Source organism: Argentina anserina, chromosome 2, assembly GCF_933775445.1.
Source record: "Argentina anserina chromosome 2, drPotAnse1.1, whole genome shotgun sequence".
NCBI lineage: Eukaryota > Viridiplantae > Streptophyta > Magnoliopsida > Rosales > Rosaceae > Argentina > Argentina anserina.
In genome coordinates this window covers 19767146-19786442 of record NC_065873.1, presented here as the reverse complement: position 1 = coordinate 19786442, position 19297 = coordinate 19767146, and the positions used below count along the sequence as shown (strand labels likewise).

The window sequence follows — 19297 nt, the reverse complement described above, 5'->3', positions numbered from 1 at the left end:
TATCTTGTTAACATCGACGAAGTTGTCCCTGTCCCTTGTAAATTGGGATACAATAGTGAGTTAGTGACTTGTGGAGTTATGTTATAATCTACCAAGCCATAAACTACCTACAGATTTTGATCAAACATTATAATGTTTATTCAAAATTCATGTCTGTACGTATATTAACGTGATTATTTTGTTCATTCTAAAAAAAAACGTGATTATTTAGTTAAGTTAGCTTTGTAATTTAGTACTTATCGACGAAAGAAAAACAGAGATTAATACTTGAAGTCAATTAAACACTGCAGAGCACAGACCACAAGAATTAAGCCATACACAAACGAGAGCCGCCTGCATTATGCAAAATAATACGTTTAGATGCCATCTTGATTGTCTTCAAGTCTGAAGAGACGCCCAAGTTTTTTAGGTCTCTTTGCCACCCGATGTTGACCAAATTGAAAGGATTTCCAAGAATGCATGAATCTCTTGAATGTGATGTAAAATGTCTCATTGTAGGATGCAAACGACTCGGATATGAAAAGCACAAGTAGCTCACTATGATAGTCTCATGTAGGCATAGTTGTGTTTTGGAGTCATAGATATCACGCACTTGCTTAGACAGTTAAACTAGTACAACTGATCAATTAAAAAGTTCAATTAGAGATTATAATCAAGTTAGTAATGGAAATAGTTATTTTCTTTACTACACTTTTTAAAATTTACATGAACCAGAAGTTCAGAACTGAAAAATTACTCCCATTCCAAAATTGGATGATTAGCATTGTAGAACGAAGGTTATTTTCTTTGAAACTGTTAATAAGAATCACATGAATCAGAATCAAGACTAAAAAAAACCATTTAAAGATTATACTATGTTTCAAAACTTATGAGTAAATAAAATTTCAAAGTAATCAATTTCAATACCTCCTACTACAGTATTCACAAGATATAGGCAAAAATGTCAATTTACACTCCAAATTTGGCAATAATTGTCAGTTTGCACCCGAACTTCCATTTGAGTCAATTTACCTCCTAAACTTGGTAAAAATTGTCAATTTACACTTCATTCATTAAATTTAATGTTTTTTCATCTAATTTTAAGTCACATGTCATGCATTTGAGAGACAGTATTATCATTATATATTTATTTATATTTAATAATGAAAGAAATTAATAAAATTACTTAAGAGAAACATTTGCTACTATATTTTTATTATTTTTTTCGAAACATATTATTGATTTATATATTTTATTATTTACGTGATATGATATGTTAAAAGATATTAGAAAAATATAAATAAATACATAGAAAATTAAAAATAAATGTGTACATATAAAATATATATATATATATACAACACACTATATTTGAATAGATGAGTATGTTGAATATATAACTTGAAGTAGGGTTAAATATGTAGAAAAAAGATGTAAATAAATAATTTGATTTTAAAAAATAATCCTTTTTATAGAATATTTTTATTTTTTAAGAAAATTATAAATAAAAAATAACAACACATTTTTCATGTGCATAACATGTGATGCAAAATTTGATGAAAACAATTAAATTTGACAGATATAGTGCAAATAAGTAATTTTTACCAAATTTAAAAAATAAATTGACTCAACTGTAAATTCGGAATGCAAATTGACAATTTTAACCAAATTTAAAGTGTATTTTGACAATTTTTCCCCAAATATATGAACCCAAATTCTCAAACCACCAAGCAGCATTTATGCTTGCTCTTAAGGATCCAAAACAGAAACTGATAAACAAACAAGAATTGTCAAAACAGAATGTTCAAATCAAATTTAGCACCCAATTAATTAAAGTTATAGACCCTGTGACTGAAAAAGTGAGAATGTATAATAATAATCCATCTGTATCATCTAGTGAACGGATTTGGACCCTTACTGTCCTTTCACTCGGCTGAGTTAGGCTTAATTACTTCAATCTCAAAAGTAAAAAAAAATCAACTGTCTGAAGTAAACACAGTTTAAATCCAGATAAAGATTGATAAAGCAAGAATACTGTTACAACTATCCAACAAGACACATAACCTGAACATAGATAATAGTCCAAAAGGCAAGCACCAGATTGCCCATATGTACTAAGATCCCTAGCTAAACTAAATAACCATTAACAGCATAATGCAAGTCATAATATTAAACACATCCATCAGTTTCATAGTCATATGAATCAGCTTATTCCTTGGAGGTCTTGTTGATAAGGGACTTGTGGATGTGAGGAATGACTCCACCTCCAGCAATGGTCCCTTTAATAAGGGTGTCGAGCTCCTCATCTCCCCTAATCGCCAGCTGAAGATGCCTTGGGGTAATTCTCTTCACCTTGAGATCTTTGCTAGCATTTCCAGCCAACTCAAGAACCTCAGCAGTAAGGTACTCAAGGATGGAGGCTAAGTAGACAGCAGCAGTAGCCCCAACACGCCCATGGGCAGCAATCCTTTGTTTCAGTTGCCTATGAATCCTGCCAACTGGAAACTACATTCCAGTATAAACAAAAGACACAAGTTAACTCCCAAAACAACTGTAGGCCAATAACATCACCAGAAAATACAACAAATAAATTTCAAAAAAAGTATAAGACCCAATAACACAAAAGCTTAACACTGTAAAATCCTTCAAGTATAATCAACAAAGACTAAAACAAAAAACAACAGGTATATGCACCCAGAATGGACAGAACACCAACCACACTAATACTTAATACCTATTGTAATGTAAAAAATAACATCAATCAGCTGACCTAATTGTAGACATCAATTTTTAATTACACTAATCTCAATGAACACAACAGCAAAGTACAGTAGCAGAACCCTAATACTCCAGTGAGGTTTTTTTAATCCAAATCATGAGAAAGTAAGTCGTCAAATGCTACAGCAAACCACCACAGTGAACACATTGAAGACACCAAGAATGAAACAACAACCGCTCCCAAAAGACAACTTGAAAATAAGAAACTTTTAAAAACCCATTAAACTACTAGAGCGCAATACTGAGTTATCATAGAGACCGAGAATGAAATAACCAATCCAAATTTCCAAAAGGACATCTTGAATATATGAAACTTTTAAAAGTCCATTGAATTCATATTGCAGAATACCAAATGCAATACTGAGTTTTGGTTTACAGTACAACCCAACCAGAGTTAACTTCCCAAATGCAATAGCAACACATAGTAATTACAACCCACCAAGAACCGAAGCCACAACTGCAATGACAACAATAACGCCACCAGTTCAACCAGTGAGACATTACATCATGCAACACACTCAAAAAAAAAAACTTCCTAGTTGTACCAAAGTCAACTCACCAAATAAACCATAACACCACCAAACCAGAAACAAGGTCCAACAAATAAGTCATAACAAAACCCTACCAAACCAGTTGACATCACACGTCTACCAAGCATAACCTCAACTAACACACCTAGATCTAAAATATACACATTCCACAAGTAAAGCACAACAGTGTGTAAACAACAAGCTCAGAGCACGAGTGCTATACCTGAATTCCAGCACGAGAAGAGCGAGAAACAGGCCTCTTCTTATCCTTGTCCTTGTCCTTGTTCGCCGCAGTTGTCTTCTGAGCCACAAGCCCCTTTCCACCTTTCCCCGCCATATGTCCTGCAAAACATTCTTTTCAAATTTCACAACATCCCAAGAAACCAGATCTGTTGAAATCTCGGACAGATCTAATGTCAAAGCTCACAAAACCCAAATTTAAACTCAACCCAGAAAACAAGCACCCAACGAGACGCTACAACGACAAGACCCAGATCCGGGTTCAACCGGCCGTCACCAAAATCAAAAATTCCCAATTCGTAAGAAAGAAAAAAACCCTAATTTTGCGAACAACGTTAAACACCCTGGAAAAGGGCTTGAAGCAATTGGATTAAAATTGAAAGCGGAATGAGAAAATTGAAAGAGAGAGGAGAAGAGAAACCTGAGTGGGCTCTGGAGAAGAGGGAGTGTAGGAAAGAGAGAGATAGAGGGAAATGAGGACAGGGAGGGGGTGGGGGTTTTAATAGAGAGAGGGAGTCAATTAAATGGTGTGAGCTGGTTTATTTGAAATCGGTCTGACCCAAAGGGCAGTTCTTTTGGGTGGGAAACTCCAAAAAATTTAATTTGTTTTGGGGGACATTTCAAATTTTTTTAAGACGATTTTGAGTCACTTGACTATTCCCGCCCTTTTGTTTTATCCATAATGCCAAGCCATACCAGCTCCATGAATCTAACCATTGTTTAGCTACCATGTGGTATTAGTTTGGAGAGTGACATTGTCGGACTAGTTTGGGATGGTCGGAATCTGGTGAAGGCAATTCCCTGTCTAAAACATGCAGCACCTAAACCGGCCACTTCTCCATGTTTGCTCCGACCCCCATCTTGTCCAGCCTCCAGGCATCATATAAATCATTTGATAGTGTTTATGGCTGTAAGCTGGATCCGGCCTCTTGGTTTTCGTTTACTCTCCATGGTATTAGGGTTTAGACTTTTCCTTATGATATATGGTCATATGGATTGGAAATCAGGAGATCGAGTAGATCTCAAGCTGATGCACACACTCGTGCATATGTGTAAAATCAGGACATATTGTTGATTTGTTGCTCAGTATTTCCAGATTTATACCCTGGAAAACTAATTGAGTCGCGTCGACTTTGTTATTTACGGAACAAACATGCAGAGACCATCTCACAAGTCAATAGATCATTGTGATAACAAACTAGCCAGTACGTAGACGGCCAACAATAATGGAGGGTATAATGCCTTCTTGTGTGGAGGGTATAATGCATTCTGATATGCTACTCAAAATCAACCAGATGTGTCGCCCGGCGAAATTTGACTTAGTTAAGGGCAACTTAGAGCTGACAGAAAGAGACATAAACACTCACATCCTTGTGCTCAATCAACACAGCAGTCCTTAAGCGGTGTACGTCTTAATCTTGCTCCGTACGAATCTATGCAGATATCGTTCATTTCACCCCAGATTCCTGATGAGAATTATTCTACTCTTGCCAAGTATCCGGACTTCACGTATCGGGTAACTAGTGGCTGGTCGAGGATGGTGCGAATTAAAAAAAATCGGGTCGGCGAGATGGTGCAACTATGGTCCGTCGCTGATGTTTACAACAACCTACTCCTTGCTATGTATCCCCAGGAAAGATCTGATTCTAGCTAGATCACCAAATACTAGCTGCATGAGTAGTGTTTATTGCTGTTTAATCGGTTGAAAATATATGGTTCATGCTATTCACTAGGTTTGGTTACTGTTTGCAATTTTCATTACATAGAATGTACATGGAGTTTTCTATAAATTTTCGGTACTGTTGGTATAAGTAGTGGCGGATCCAAGCCTTTCACTAGTAGGATTCAAGTCCAACCGAAATTTTTTTGGAAAAAAAAAACTAGGTATATACAATTATAGACAACACAATTATACTCAAGCCTTTCCCGTTCTAAAACTCTCGGCCAGTCTCAGTCTCAGTCTCAATCTCTCACACTGTATCCGATGCCCCATCTCCATTCTCCAACAAATTCAAAGTCCCTTTTAACAATACGAAGGTGTATATTCAACTCTGATTTCAAATGATTCTGATTGATTTATTATAATTAATAGATTCTGAAAATCCATATATTATTTCAACTCCACATAGATTCAGTCAGATTTCATTGTAGTGTATTTACCAGATTTATCTTGATTTGCTTGGATTTCACAAGTGCATGTATGATTTTTATATTATTATTAAATAATAAAATATAGAACATGGAGAATTAATAAGTTGGTTTTCTTTTTTAATAAATTACAAAATAATAATGTATTTTACAAAGTAATAAAAATATAAAAACAACCAAATATTATATAGTGAAAATTGCAAAGACAATTAGAAAAGTACATTAAGAGGCTGCACACTCGTCCATTCCGACCTCATTGTCATCATAGTCTTCATGATCCCTCTCATTCGCATTGTCCTCATTATTTTCGTTCGCATTGCTTTTAATATCATTGTTATCTTCTTGACTTTCATTATCATCATTCCGTGGTCTATCTTCCCACATAGCTTCAGCAATATTAAGTCTCCAAACATTAGCCTCTGCTCTTTTGTTGTAGTTGACTTTGAGAAAGTAGTTCAAGATTCTCGTCTTCCATATCAAGTTCTTCATCATTTTCTATTTCAGAAGAAAATTTATCTGAACGACATTCTTTATACATACATGTTAAGCAATAACAAACATCTCTATGTATTATTAGAGATTAATATCTCATTTTTACATAATCCTAAAGTCACATGAGTTTGATTCAATTCTATAAACTTTCATAAGCATCTATAAAACACAGGTACAAGGTCAATATCACAAAAGTGCAACTATCTTGAATGAGGATCAAAGATACAATAACAATTTTATAAACTTTCACCCAATTAACATTCAATAGTATTTTAAAATCTGAAATTTGATTGTTATACAATTTATTTTTTTAGCAAAACAACTATTAGTACAATTATAAAAACAACCATCATTTCTTTTTTGCCTACAACAATTATACCAAATCATAAGAAAAACCCATAAAATTAATTTAAGCAATTAAAATAAAACACATGATTAAGAACATAAAAATTGTCGATCTTATTGAGAGAGAGAGAGAGAGAGAATACATCAAAATCTCATGTCTAGATGTTTGATTTTCTAACAATCATGATAGTGTACAAATACTCCAAAATCCAACAAAATCAACTAATAAATGAAATCATTCAAAATCAATCGATTTTTGAATATCACCAGAATTCATAGAAGTTTTTGAAATCTTAATTGAATACTTTGAGATTTCAATGAATTGTTTAAAATCTTAATTGAATACCACAAGATTTTAAAAGATTCTTCAAATACAATAAAATCCTATAGAATCTTATAGAAACAGCAGCCTTGGAGAGTTGGAGTTGACCTTTCTTCAAAAGAGAAGAACTATGAAAACTTTCTTCATTGCAGCTCTTAGTCTCTCGGCCTCTGAGCCTCATGTCATCATCAATTATACTTCTCCGAGATTCCGACTCGTCCATCTTCTTCTCTGGTAAAACATATTGATTATTTTCAATTTGGGGAGAACTATTAATTGAGTTTTCCTATTTAATCTGATCATGTTCTACTTTGTTTTTAATTTTGTTGGGTTTTGCCTAGAATTTCTGGATAGAGGTAGACACGTAGTGAGACGAATCAACAATAGTGCATTGATGTTTGGGTTGTCGACATATACTGAATTAATTATTTGATTATGTTTTTTTATAGTATGAGCTTTAAGTTTCTATTCATACCTCAAAAAACAATATTTATATTTCATTACTTAGTGGACCTCTAGTTTGCTTTTATAGATACCTAAAATGTTATTTAGACCTCCATAAATTTTCTAAAATGTCCAATATCTAATTTGGTATATTCAATCAGACTACTATCAATTAATTTCTTTCATACTCTATTTCAAATTCATTTATTATATACAACTCGGAAAATGTATAATAATCATACAAACTATCTTTTCGAATTAATTCACTCTTCCACTCGTTTCCTAAATTCATAATAAAATTGATCAACTAAATTTTTTATTCACTGGTACATATATATATATATATATATACAGTCTCTATCCAAAGTGAAGCTTCACTCTGAAATTACAGAGTGAAGTTTCAATTTTAACACACTTTTCGGTCAATTGTTTTCACTATAAGCGATTCAATATTTAGGTATGCTATTTAAGATCATCTCTACAAAGTTTCATTGAATTTGACAATGGTTTGAGCTTTCAAAATTTAGATTTACATGAACGGTTCACGTTGAACAGTTTTAATTCATTCATTGATTTAATCTAATTTCAATACCTTAACGATGTTCAAATTAGATGAAATTTTGTAGAGATGATCTTGAATAGCATACCTAAATATTGAATCGCTTATGGTGAAAAAAACGTGTTGAGAACAGCCACGCCGGCGTTGCCGGAGAAGGAGAAGGAGAAGGTCGTCGGCGGCGAGGTGGTGGTGCCGTTCAACAAAGGCGGTGAAGGCGGCGGCGAGTTCGAGCCGACCTCAGTCTGCTTGGCGAATATGGTGCAGAACTTCATCGAGGAGAGCAACGAGAAGCAGTCGGCGAGGTGCAGTCGGAACCGCTGTAACTGCTTCAACGGCAGCACAGACGACAGCTCCGATGACGAGTCGGAGCTTTTCGGTTATGGCGAGTCCAATCTGGCTTCATCTGAAGCATGTGAGCTTCTCAAGGTAAATTCACACCTGTATCAGAAATTTGGTTAGTTAGTTTGTTGAGAAATCAAAATCCAGAAATTGATGGAAAATGTGAAAACAGAGTCTGGTGGCGTGCCCAAGTCTCTGCGAAAGGAACTTGCTAGCGGACACAGCTAGAATCGTCGAGAAAAACAAGACCGGCAAGCGTAAAGACGACAATGGCACACTGGTCGTTACTGATCATCTCATAGCTCTCGGATACGACGCGTCACTCTGCAAGTCTCGTTGGGAAAAAACCCCTTCCTATCCTTCCGGTACTTCACCTCTCCTTCTCATTCTCTCTCTCGTTCTGTGCCCTATGAGTACTAGACGGATGATTAATTAGTTATATTTGATATGATTAGGGGAGTATGAGTACATTGACGTGATCGTGAATGGGGAGAGGCTGCTGATCGACGTTGATTTCAGATCAGAGTTTGAGATTGCTCGCCCGACGAAGAGCTACAAGGCGATTCTCCAGACTCTTCCTTACATTTTCGTTGGGAAGCCTGATCGGCTGAGGATGATCATCGGAATTGTATCGGAGGCGGGGAAGCAGAGCCTGAAGAAGAAGGGAATGCCGGTTCCGCCGTGGAGGAAAGCAGACTACATCAAAGCCAAGTGGCTCTCTCCTCACACCCGCGCCGCAGTCTCCGTCAATTCCTCACCACCCGAAAAGACCAAGTCTCAGTCTTTGGTGAAGTCCAGAGAGTTTGAACAGAGTGGTGCAAAGTCGGTGGAGTCTTCTGAGCTGGAGGAGTCGGTGTTTGAGTTATCCGATGGCGAGGAGGAGAAGGTGGCTGTGAAGGAGTGGAAGCCGCCGGAGGTGAAGCCCAGGACAGCATCAGGGGTGAAGATTGTGACTGGTTTGGCTTCAGTCATGGAAGATGAGAATGAGCCATAAAATTTTGGTCTTTTTTTTTTTTGACTAATCGAGATCTGAAATATCGTATATGCCTGTATATGCCTATATGGTAGCTTATAACCGTATATGATCCCTTCTATGTTTTTGTTGTAAGGGTCGGAATTTACAAGTAGCAATAAAATTCTCCGAGAAGAAACTAGTTATGAAATCTTTTCAACAGAACATTATTACCTTCATTTGATTGTTTCAGTTTCTGTAAATGAGAAGATGATCACGTTTGGCTGAAGAAGGTAAAAATATGTGTCTTGGTTTCTTTGTATTATTGTGTTCTCAGTGCAATTTGCCATTTCCAATTCCTCTGCTGTTGAAGGCCAATTGTTTATTAGAGAAGGGTTGAACAGGGACCTAATTCAAAATTCATATTGCAGAGTTGAGATTGAACTAGCAACGGTTATGATAATTCGGTGGATTGGTCTTGGAATAATTAGATAAACAGTGGCAGTATATTATGCTAAGGATCTAACATCAAATTGAAAAGTTGGGAGATTTTCACTGCTAGCGGTAGGTAAGAATTAGACCACAGTATATATGTGGAGTGGTAGGTAAGAATTGGATCAGTAATTTGGCAGGATTATCCTTACTCAAGTCCCAAGTTAGTCTTTGCAGTTAAATTTCTTGAATTTAGTAGGGGAGAGGTGGTGGTTCAATTTTGTTGGCGCTGAAATGTGGTCGGTGACTGCACTTGGAAGGCTCCAGAGTACTGTCAGTGACTCTACCATCTCTTCCATGATAGGTTTCCTCCCCTTTGTGGTTTAGTCAAACTAACTACAAAAGCCGTTGTCGGTGGTGTGTGCCGAGTGCTCGCTGCTTGCCCAAAAATAGCACGAACGTGGCTAGACCGGATTCCCAGAGCTCCTCCCGGGAGTGTGATTATAGAATAAACGCCAAGTGTCGAATATGAGAAGGTCTTCGGTCGGGGGAGTGGATGATACGGTTGTTTTAAATCTCGTTCACTATGGACAGTTAGGTCATATATCAGACGCCGTGCATTACGTATTAATTGAATGAAACAACGTTTGGATTGTAGTCTAATTTGAGCCCAGCAATGGGTGTGGAAATTTATTGAATCAGTATATTTAATTTTAGTACATTTCAAACGGTCGATTAAAACTTCGACCTATGTAATGAAAATTAGATGGTACCCTAATGTAAGAAAACCGATTTCCTATTCGAGCGATGGAGCTGAGGTGGAGCATGAACCTTGCTCCAACGGTTCGATTTATCTTATGTTAGACGCACGTCAAATACCATTGCGCATAGTCTAGCTAGTTGAGCTATATACGCATGATAGATCGAGTGTAGCATTCAGTACAGTAATCCCTCTGTCTATAGAGGTGGTTATAAACTCATAATGTAAATCATTTTTGATTCTCCTTAAAAAGAATGTACCGTAAGCAACATTTAATCATACACAAAAAATTTAACTTGGAAGAATTATAACTTTTAGTGTAAACAACATGCTTTCACTTTCAAGTGGAGTAACTAGAAGCAGGTCTCCAGTCCTAGAACAAGTCCTGCAAATGGTGAAGTGATAGAAAACTATCCTATACATTGTTCACCCACCCAGTTTAACTGAACTGGAACTCTTAAAGTGATTTGAAATTGACACGTGCGAAAATCTAGTTATTTTATGAAGCATGTTTTTCAGAAACTTAAAATGCACAATGCTTTGGTATAAATTAAAAGTAGTCAGCCTTGAACACCTTAGTGGAGTACTCCTCAGAAGGCATGCCTTGGGATTATGCGTCTTCAAAGGCAAAGGTTGCGGAAGTACATGATTTTGCACTTAAGTTCCTTGCACTATTCTAAACGTTGAAGGCAAACTTAATTTCAAGGATCCATGAGCATCTTAGACCAAAAGAAGAAACTGCATGTACGCCCATATCAACCTTACTTGTGACATCCTTTCTGTGAGCGCATGAGAACGAGTGACCAAACAGGACCCCATGCTAGCAGATGCCATAAGTACTGCATGTCAATCTCACAAGTCACAATGCAGTCGGTCTTAAAGCCTTTTAAAACGACGATTCGAGTTTCATCACCACATATATTTTCCTAGATACACAAGGAATATCAATTAATGCAACGCAACAGCTCTTTGCTACTCCAAAGTTACGGTAGCTCCCCAGTAAACAACGCTGTCTGAACTTCCTTGATATATTAGAATTGAGGATCTCAATCTCCTCTGTGATTATTGATCTATATATCAGATTGCACATGGTAATGAATGTTACATTGAACTTCTCCTGCTTCCACTTTTGAGGTTGGAACTTCCTCAGTATAGAATTTATACGTACCGAGCTTAACTTTTGTTTCTCACTTTAAATCTGCAGCAAACCACAGGGTGATCAGAAATTCATAACTAAGCCTTGATGTGTACCAGAGTATATAGCAGAACCAGTCATGGGACAAGTAATCTGATAATTTGTGCGACTGTATAAGATAGCAACTAAGTTTGTGCCACCAGTACGTGTTGTGAACAGCACAGGGAATCGATAATATGCCTATGCAAATTACTTGAGCAGTGTGAATGAGTTACAATAGAAGAATTGTGAGACTTGATTTTTGTTCGTCAATTGAAAAGCTGCTTGTTTTTTTTGTCACAAGAACAATGGCCGTACGTTCAAGTAGTGGTGCAACAACAAAAACTGTAAATTGCACTATGTTGTTGGTGTACTTATCGAATTTTAACATAGTTGGTACCAGATGACAAGAAACAAATGTTTATGATCCAGTTAATATATAAGAAACAACTCGGTTGCCCTATTCTGCTATAAAGAATGTCTATGAACCAATTGAAGTGTACTTGAGAAATGACATGATGCGCTCGTTTCAGTCTTCCCTTGTTTGAGAGTCTCATGACTTTCAAAAATGCGCTCGTTCCAATTGATCCTTCTTTTGAGCTCTACTTCTGCTATGATATAAACAAATACTAAATTCAGTAATGATATACTTTAATCTATAAAAGAATACATCTATCTCTGGCTTGATTGCAAAGCCAAGCTAGGCGGTGCAAAATAGAGTCCCCTATCACAAGTAATCCATGCCACAACACCTCGAGCAATGTTGTTCTAGGATGTTCCATGGGATAGCTTTCGTTTGAGTTAGACTTTTGCAGTACTGGTAATTGTTTGGACTCAAAAATAGTTGTTCAGGTATTTGAATTAATGTTCGACTGGCTTCACAATTTGGTGTAGAAAATAGAAACTAGATACCTCTCACAAGAGCATGTGAGCAGTGCCCCATAATCTACATTACAGATTGTCGATAAAAATCAAGAAACTCAGATCTCATCACTGTATATCAGTAATGGATAATCTTTTTCTATGATCTTACATCTTACAGAACAAAGCACACTATGAGTCGTACTAATTCCTCTGACTAACTAGTTTTTTCAAACATATACAGTGCTTAATGTTATTCAAATTATTAAATTTAACCGGTGAAATCCCAACATAAATGTTAGTAGGAAATTGAATATTCATTGAAATTAATCACATATGCTAAAGAAATTAGCAAGAATAGACAGTCTACAAAGACACAAATGCTACTAAATAAACCATCTTTGTCAATAAGATGAATCAATAGTGTCTACAATATTTTAATGATGTACAGTTTTACATAACCACTAATCAAATTATGAAAAACACTCAAAGTTGCCGAAAACACCCTCTACTTCCCATCGGCACCGACTGCAAATTTCGGGACTCCTTTGTAACTTCAGAGTCCGACCAGTCCCTCCGTTTTAGGGCGGTAATCGTCTACTTCCCGGGACAAAACCCATCTCCGAGATTTCCCCGAAATCAAAACCTGCGCGATTCTTAACGTACACTCCTCCCTCTCCTGTTTTCAATCAGATCCCATTCCTCACTACTACGTTGTCTGCAAAACCCAATTACTTCTGTCTCTTTTTCTCCTCATGATTAAACATCAGAAACCTCCAACTCAATCACATTGACATACAAACCTCCTCTTGTTCTTGTCTCTACAATGAAGACTTGTTGTTGGGTTGTGCTTGTTTCCTTAATCCTCAGCTTCTGCGCATCTGGGACTTCCTCGATTGACAATTACCACCAAGCGTGAGTGTCTTTCGATTGCCCCTCTGTTCTTGAATCCCTGCATTTGTTTTTGTTTTTATTTTTGCTTAAAGAATTGAATGTCAATGGCCCAATTGGATCAAGGACTGGAAATCTTATGACTTTTATTGGCTTTGGTGTACTAGACCAGTAGCATTTTCGATTTCTTATATGTTCAATCATGTTGGTGGTAAATTTGGCAGCTTTTGTTTTAGATCTTCAACTACATTGGCTCTGCTGCTGACTCTAGGAAGAAGATTTAGAATTTTGATATACTACAAAAATACTGCAAAGAATGTTAAGCTTGTACTTGTTACTAGGAAAATGTCAGACAAATCATGAGATTTTGTGTAGATGTAAGATTCTTAGGCGGTTTCAGATGAATGTTTTATTCTTGGTTCTTGAGTGGGGCAGAATCCTATTATAGGATAGTTGGAGTTACTAGTTTAGTAAGATGAGAATATAAGGAGCTTCATATTGTAGATGATAATGTTTTGTTCTTAATTCTTGGGTAGGGTGGAATCCGTATAGGATAGTTGGAGTTGTTATGAAGAACTTAATTTTTTGTAGTGTTGAAATTCTTGAAGTGATTGTTATGTGAGGGTAAAGTTTTAGATGTCCTCTAGAGCATGTCACAGTGAGTATGTAACTTAAAGAACAGAAATGATATGTAGATATAATTGGCTAAGGCCTGTTAGTTTCGTATTGAGTTATAAAAATTTGTTTGTGGAATTGGCTTCTAGAAAACCACCTCTGCAGCTATTGCACCTGTGTTTTGGCAATATTGTGACTGGTTTGTTATTTGTAATACTGTGCGTGCAGGTTTCCTATTGTGGAACCAGATCCTGGTCATACGAAACTTCGTCTTTCAAAGGAAGGCCTAGAGGCCATTGAAAGAATAACAACTCCGATTGCAGCTGTTGCAGTAAGACTTATATTCATTTTCAATGGCATCAATAGCTCTCACAAGTTAATATTCCTGTTAGTCAAATTCAATATGTATATTTTGCCTAGTATCAAAAGATTATGAAGGACCTATAAATATACTTTCAAAAAGGCGATAAACTTGGTGTGTTTATCTCGAATAAATTGTCTACATATGCTTAGTAATGCGACCAAACAGCAAGGGGCTAGTCTTCCACTTCAGAAACACCCACCCCATCACCCAATACCTCACTTACCACCTAGGCTAGAGAGCAGCTATTTTCAGTGAAAGGGGTGAAAGAAGGAGTCTGGTATCAATATGGTTCTCAGCTTTTTAATGTCTCGTGGTATGGTAAATTATACAATTTTTTCTGGGTTTGTCTGTCACTTTATGCCATATAATCTAAGACTTGTTGTAACAGTTAAAACTTGTGTCAAGAGAGATGGAGCATTAACTGATGTGAGAGAGAGAGAGAGAGAGAGAGAGAGCTGTGTTTGCAGTACTTCTCATCTCTAAATTCGAAATGAGTTCTTTTGCAAGTTCACATACCGATTAGAAATACAAAGTGCTCTCCGAGTCCATACACATGCACACACTTGTGAACTTATATAGTCTTCCTCAATAGTTTTAATGAGGAATGATGTACATGTCTGGATTTCTTTTGTAAATTGTACTTGCCATACCGTCCTTGTTATCTCTTAATTCAAATGATTGTCTACTCAGGTTATTGGGCCATACCGCTCTGGGAAATCCTTCTTGCTCAATCAGCTGCTCTCCCTTTCTTGTTATGAAGGTCTAGTTTTGGCTTCCATTACTTCGTACCTTTGCCCATTTCCTTGTGGATCTAGTACATTTATCTTATTGCATATGTGCTTTGTTCATCTGACATCCTCAAGTTCCTAAATACTTCACCCAACAGGTTTTGGTGTGGGGCACATGCGTGACACAAAAACAAAAGGTATGTACTGATGCTAATTTGATGGCATTGTTTACAACATGTCCTAAAATTATCTGACAAAGCTCTTTTGTTTCTTACAGGGATTTGGGTATGGGGAACTCCGGTAGAAGTGGATATTGATGGAGTAAGAACATCTGTGTTTTACCTTGATACCGAAGGATTTGAAAGTGTTGGGAAGTCAAATGTATATGACGACCGGTAATCTCCACATTTTCATGTATTCTTCAGTTTTCTTCTTGTTCTCATTCAACCTATGTTCATTCTGCTGGATCTGTCATTATCGTTTTACAGGATTTTTGCTCTTGCAACTGTTATGAGTTCTGTGCTTGTATATAACCTGCCTGAAACGGTGAGCTTTATCACCTTGATGTACTAGAAAGATGTAGTAGGTCCTGAGCCAATTATTTTTCAGGCCAAAGTTTTCCTTATCTGATTGGCATTTTTTTGTTCTATAATTGTGTGTAGATACGTGAAGCTGACATCGCGCGGTTGTCATTTGCTGTGGAGCTTGCTGAAGAATTTTACGGCAGGTCTGCACTTCTTCTCTATGTGTTGACCTATGTTTATTTATTTTATTGTGCTATTACCGACACTGACAATTTTTTTTTTTGCTTTTGCAAACTTATACGGAGAATAGGGTGAAGGTAAGTATCATCTTCTTAATTATTATTTTTATTAGTGTGTTATATATTGCAGCGAATTATGAACATTAATAACTGGATATGTTTTCAGGGGCAAGATGTTGCTTTTGAACCTGCAAAGCTTTTGTGGCTCATCCAACGTGACTTTTTGCGTAAGTTGAGAAACACCCTGAGACATTACCTCTCTTCTTCTTCTTCTTCTTTTTTTTGTTCAATTATCTAAGATCCCATGATGGTGGCTAGCATTTGTTACCTTTCGTAAAAGATCCCAGTAGAAATTCCTGGAATTGACATTATCATGTTTATTGCAGAAGGAAAATCTGTACAACAAATGGTGCATGAAGCTCTCCTTCATGTTCCTAACACTGATGGTTAGTTTTGTTTTTCTAACTTTCTTTCTTTGCCTCTTTTCCTATGGATATCCAAAAGACAAGCCATCTATCTAAAACTCTCTTCAGTTAGATACTGTTTTGATAGTTGCTGTTTTTGGACATTGCAGGCAACAAAAATATTGATATGGTAATTCCTTTATTTCATGATCACTTACTGCTGAGACATGCTGGTCAGGCATTGAAAGCCAATACTTTCATGTGTTTTCACAGGTTAATCAGATTCGTGATTCTTTAGCTATTATGGGCGATAATAGCACAGCGTTCAGCTTACCACAAGTGAGTTTTGCTCTTTCTTGTGTGTCCCTTTATCTTCTTGTATATCCATTGCCATTATTAGTGTTTGTTATCTGGTGGTCGAGTGATTTTTTTTTAGAACACGGGAATAGCACCCCTTTGTTATTGCTTTCTTGGGAGAGGAGAGGTATCTTTCAAACATGGTTTTCATCGCATATATGCATACGATGCTTTGTTTTGTACATTCATGAGCTTTAGAACTATTTTCTTCTGGCTATCATGTACTAAAGCTCTCATTCAAGCTTTGTTTGTTAAGTAATCTGATTCTGTTGTATTTCTAACAGCCTCACCTTCAACGAACGAAACTCTGTGACATGAAGGATGGTGAGCTCGACCCGGCATATGTCACAAGAAGGGACCAACTTAAACAGCTTGTTACTAGTATCATCCGTCCAAAAATAGTGCAAGGAAGGCTGCTAAATGGCAAGGAATTCGTATTATTTTTGGAGCAGGTACATTTCTATCAAATTACATTTCTCCTAATCAGTGTATAATTTATCTTGGCTTTGGATGTCAGTTGAAAGCAGTGATATGCTTCAATCTACCTGAATTCAACTGTTATTTATGACTGTTACCCTATGGGTCGTTTCTTTTGTTGGTCACTGTTACCCTCCTTTCAAGAATGAAAGACTTTTAATAGTGGTCACTGTCTAACACTGTTAATGTTATACGGTATTCTCTCTTAAAACAAGTTAAAGAAGAAATGGTTAACTATGTGTTAATTCATATTACTATTACCTTTCATCATTCAGATCCTTGAAGCTCTGAACAAAGGGGAGATCCCATCAACAGGTTCTCTGGTGGAGGTTTTCAACAAAGGAATTCTTGAGCGATGCCTAAAGCTGTATAGTGAAAGGATGAAAAAAGTGCATTTACCTCTCTTAGAGCAATCTCTTGTAGAATACCATGAAAGTTCTATGGCAGAAGTGATGAAGCTTTTTGAAGAACAGCATTTTGGCCGTAATCATGCAAAGAAATCGGTTCTGCAACTAGAAGAAGAAATAGACAAGGTATAGAAGCTCTTAATTAAGTCCGATCCTTATTTTCTGCCTTAACCCATCATACCAAATTTATCCTTCTATGATGACCCATGCCACTCAAACTCTGGGTATCTGTCTAGTTGTACAGGAATATCGTAATGGCCAATGAATATCAGTCTTCAAAGCTCTGTGAGGGATTGTATACCAGTTGTGAGGACAAAATGGACCATCTTCAGGTTCTCAGGCTTCCTTCCATGGCGAAATTCAATGCAGGTTTCCTACAATGCAACCATAGTTTTGAGCAAGAATGTGTTGGACCTGCAAAAACAAATTATGAGCAACGCATGAATAAGGTCAGTCAACTATCATCTTAATTTTTCCTGTTGGAATGCAATTGCATTATGTTTTGATGGTTGCTTTTTTATTGTACTTTGATGCTCGGGTGGACACTTTGAACAAAATGTGGTACCATTTCTTTCCTTTTTTTGTATTGAAATGCTTGTTGAGTAATTCTCCAAAATAAGAATTAAAGGGATGCAATACAGAGAGTAACTGTGATTAGCAAAAATACAAAAGGGACCCCTGTTTTCTACGAAGCAATAGATTTGAAAACTATTTTTATCAGCAATTATAGTTACTTCAATTCCTGTGCATCTTCAATGCAATGAATTCAAGCTCTGTATCTCTGTTTTTAATTTGCAGATGTTGGGAAAGTCACGCAATCTTTTTATAAAAGAATATAATCACAGGCTCTTCAATTGGTTGGTCGCCTTCTCCCTTGTCATGGTCGTGGTGGGCAGGTTTATCATTAAGTTTATTTTGATTGAAATTGGGGCGTGGATTCTTTTCATCTTCTTAGAGACGTACACGAGGATGTTTTGGTCAGCAGAGTCTCTTTATTACAACCCAGTGTGGCATGCAATAGTAGCCACTTGGGAAACACTGGTTTACAGCCCCGTCCTTGATCTAGACAGGTAACGACTTGTTCTTGTTCTTCTTTCAACTAAAAGGTTGCAACATACCTCAACCAATTGTGTTTGACTTTATCTTTCGGCGATACAGATGGGCTATTCCAGTTGGTGTAATAATAGCTGTATTTATATTGTATTGGCGGTGTCATGGGAAAAGAAAACATGGGTCTGGATGGCTACTGCCCCTGTACAATAATCAGAAAGCTGGCTCGAATCGGCCAAGATCAGACTAAAAAGGAAAAACTGATGGAATGGTTTAGTGGCTTTGATACATACCTGTGTTGGGATCATATGCTTGGGTCAGCTTCTGCAATATCTGTACACAAAGCTGCCCAATATCAAATCTCAAGTCGCCCTAATCCGGGAGAGGTGAAGGATCATATCCGATGATGGGGCTGCTCGTATAGTCTAACTGTAACAATTCCAAATTATTTGTATTTCTATTAATTTTTTCAATCAATCATCAGTGACTTAATATTGGTGTTGTAACACTTAAAATGGTTTATGAAGGAAAAAGAGAATGGGAAAAGAGAAACGTACACAATCATTTCCAAGCTGTGCTGTGTGATTGATAATGTGTTCAGAACCCATATGAATTAGCCAGCTTCTATAAACTTACCTGATCAGTGGATGGTGGAGGTTTTAGTGTTTCTCATGAACAGACAGGCGCCCTTTCGATTTACTTCCTTGGACTTCAGCGTTCGAATTGGAGCCAAAAGAGCATTGGATGGACTAGTCTTAATGTCTTAGCATCTAATTTGATTTGTTCCTCATACGGATGCGACATGATGATCTGAGAGGCTTCTGAGCTTGGTACTCGCAAATGATCGAAAAGAACCTTACACCCAACCGTAACATGACATCTGAGT

At 36.8% G+C, this 19297-nt stretch overlaps 3 protein-coding genes across 3 annotated transcripts; 2 read left to right on the top strand and 1 right to left on the bottom strand.

Annotated features, from left to right (window-relative positions):
- Positions 1–1975: 1975 nt before the first annotated feature.
- LOC126785321 (histone H2A variant 1) lies at positions 1976–4020 on the bottom strand. The gene is made up of 3 exons (XM_050510965.1): positions 3949–4020; positions 3511–3629; positions 1976–2484 (listed from the first exon to the last, which is right to left on the bottom strand). The coding sequence occupies exons 2-3, from the start codon at positions 3622–3624 to the stop codon at positions 2188–2190; spliced, it is 411 nt and encodes a 136-aa protein (XP_050366922.1). The 5' UTR covers positions 3625–3629; positions 3949–4020; the 3' UTR covers positions 1976–2187.
- Positions 4021–7962: 3942 nt separating this feature from the next.
- LOC126783524 (uncharacterized) lies at positions 7963–9339 on the top strand. Its single transcript, XM_050509005.1, has 3 exons — positions 7963–8263; positions 8349–8541; positions 8632–9339. Exons 1-3 carry the CDS (start codon positions 8093–8095, stop codon positions 9168–9170), a joined length of 903 nt encoding a protein of 300 aa, XP_050364962.1. The 5' UTR covers positions 7963–8092; the 3' UTR covers positions 9171–9339.
- A 3649-nt stretch (positions 9340–12988) lies between these two features.
- Positions 12989–18980, top strand: LOC126782738 (uncharacterized). The gene is given in 17 exon segments (XM_050508045.1): positions 12989–13270; positions 14090–14192; positions 14916–14985; positions 15112–15150; positions 15231–15348; positions 15442–15499; positions 15616–15693; positions 15696–15794; positions 15883–15943; positions 16103–16162; positions 16291–16310; positions 16394–16459; positions 16762–16929; positions 17230–17487; positions 17598–17810; positions 18160–18431; positions 18520–18980. Coding segments are annotated over 17 exon segments (1914 nt in total). The 5' UTR covers positions 12989–13181; the 3' UTR covers positions 18662–18980.
- The last annotated feature ends 317 nt before the right edge of the window (positions 18981–19297 follow it).

What these genes read in the sequence shown, in the direction of transcription:
- LOC126783524 (XM_050509005.1), top strand. Translation starts at nt 8,093, where the DNA reads ATGGTGCAGAACTTCATCGAGGAGAGCAACGAGAAGCAGTCGGCGAGG. An exon ending in AAGCATGTGAGCTTCTCAAG is followed by an intron (nt 8,264 to 8,348) that starts GTAAATTCACAC and finishes ATGTGAAAACAG; the next exon opens with AGTCTGGTGGCGTGCCCAAG. An exon ending in AACCCCTTCCTATCCTTCCG is followed by an intron (nt 8,542 to 8,631) that starts GTACTTCACCTC and finishes TGATATGATTAG; the next exon opens with GGGAGTATGAGTACATTGAC.
- LOC126785321 (XM_050510965.1), bottom strand. Translation starts at nt 3,624, where the DNA reads ATGGCGGGGAAAGGTGGAAAGGGGCTTGTGGCTCAGAAGACAACTGCG. An exon ending in CTTCTCGTGCTGGAATTCAG is followed by an intron (nt 2,485 to 3,510) that starts GTATAGCACTCG and finishes ACTGGAATGTAG; the next exon opens with TTTCCAGTTGGCAGGATTCA.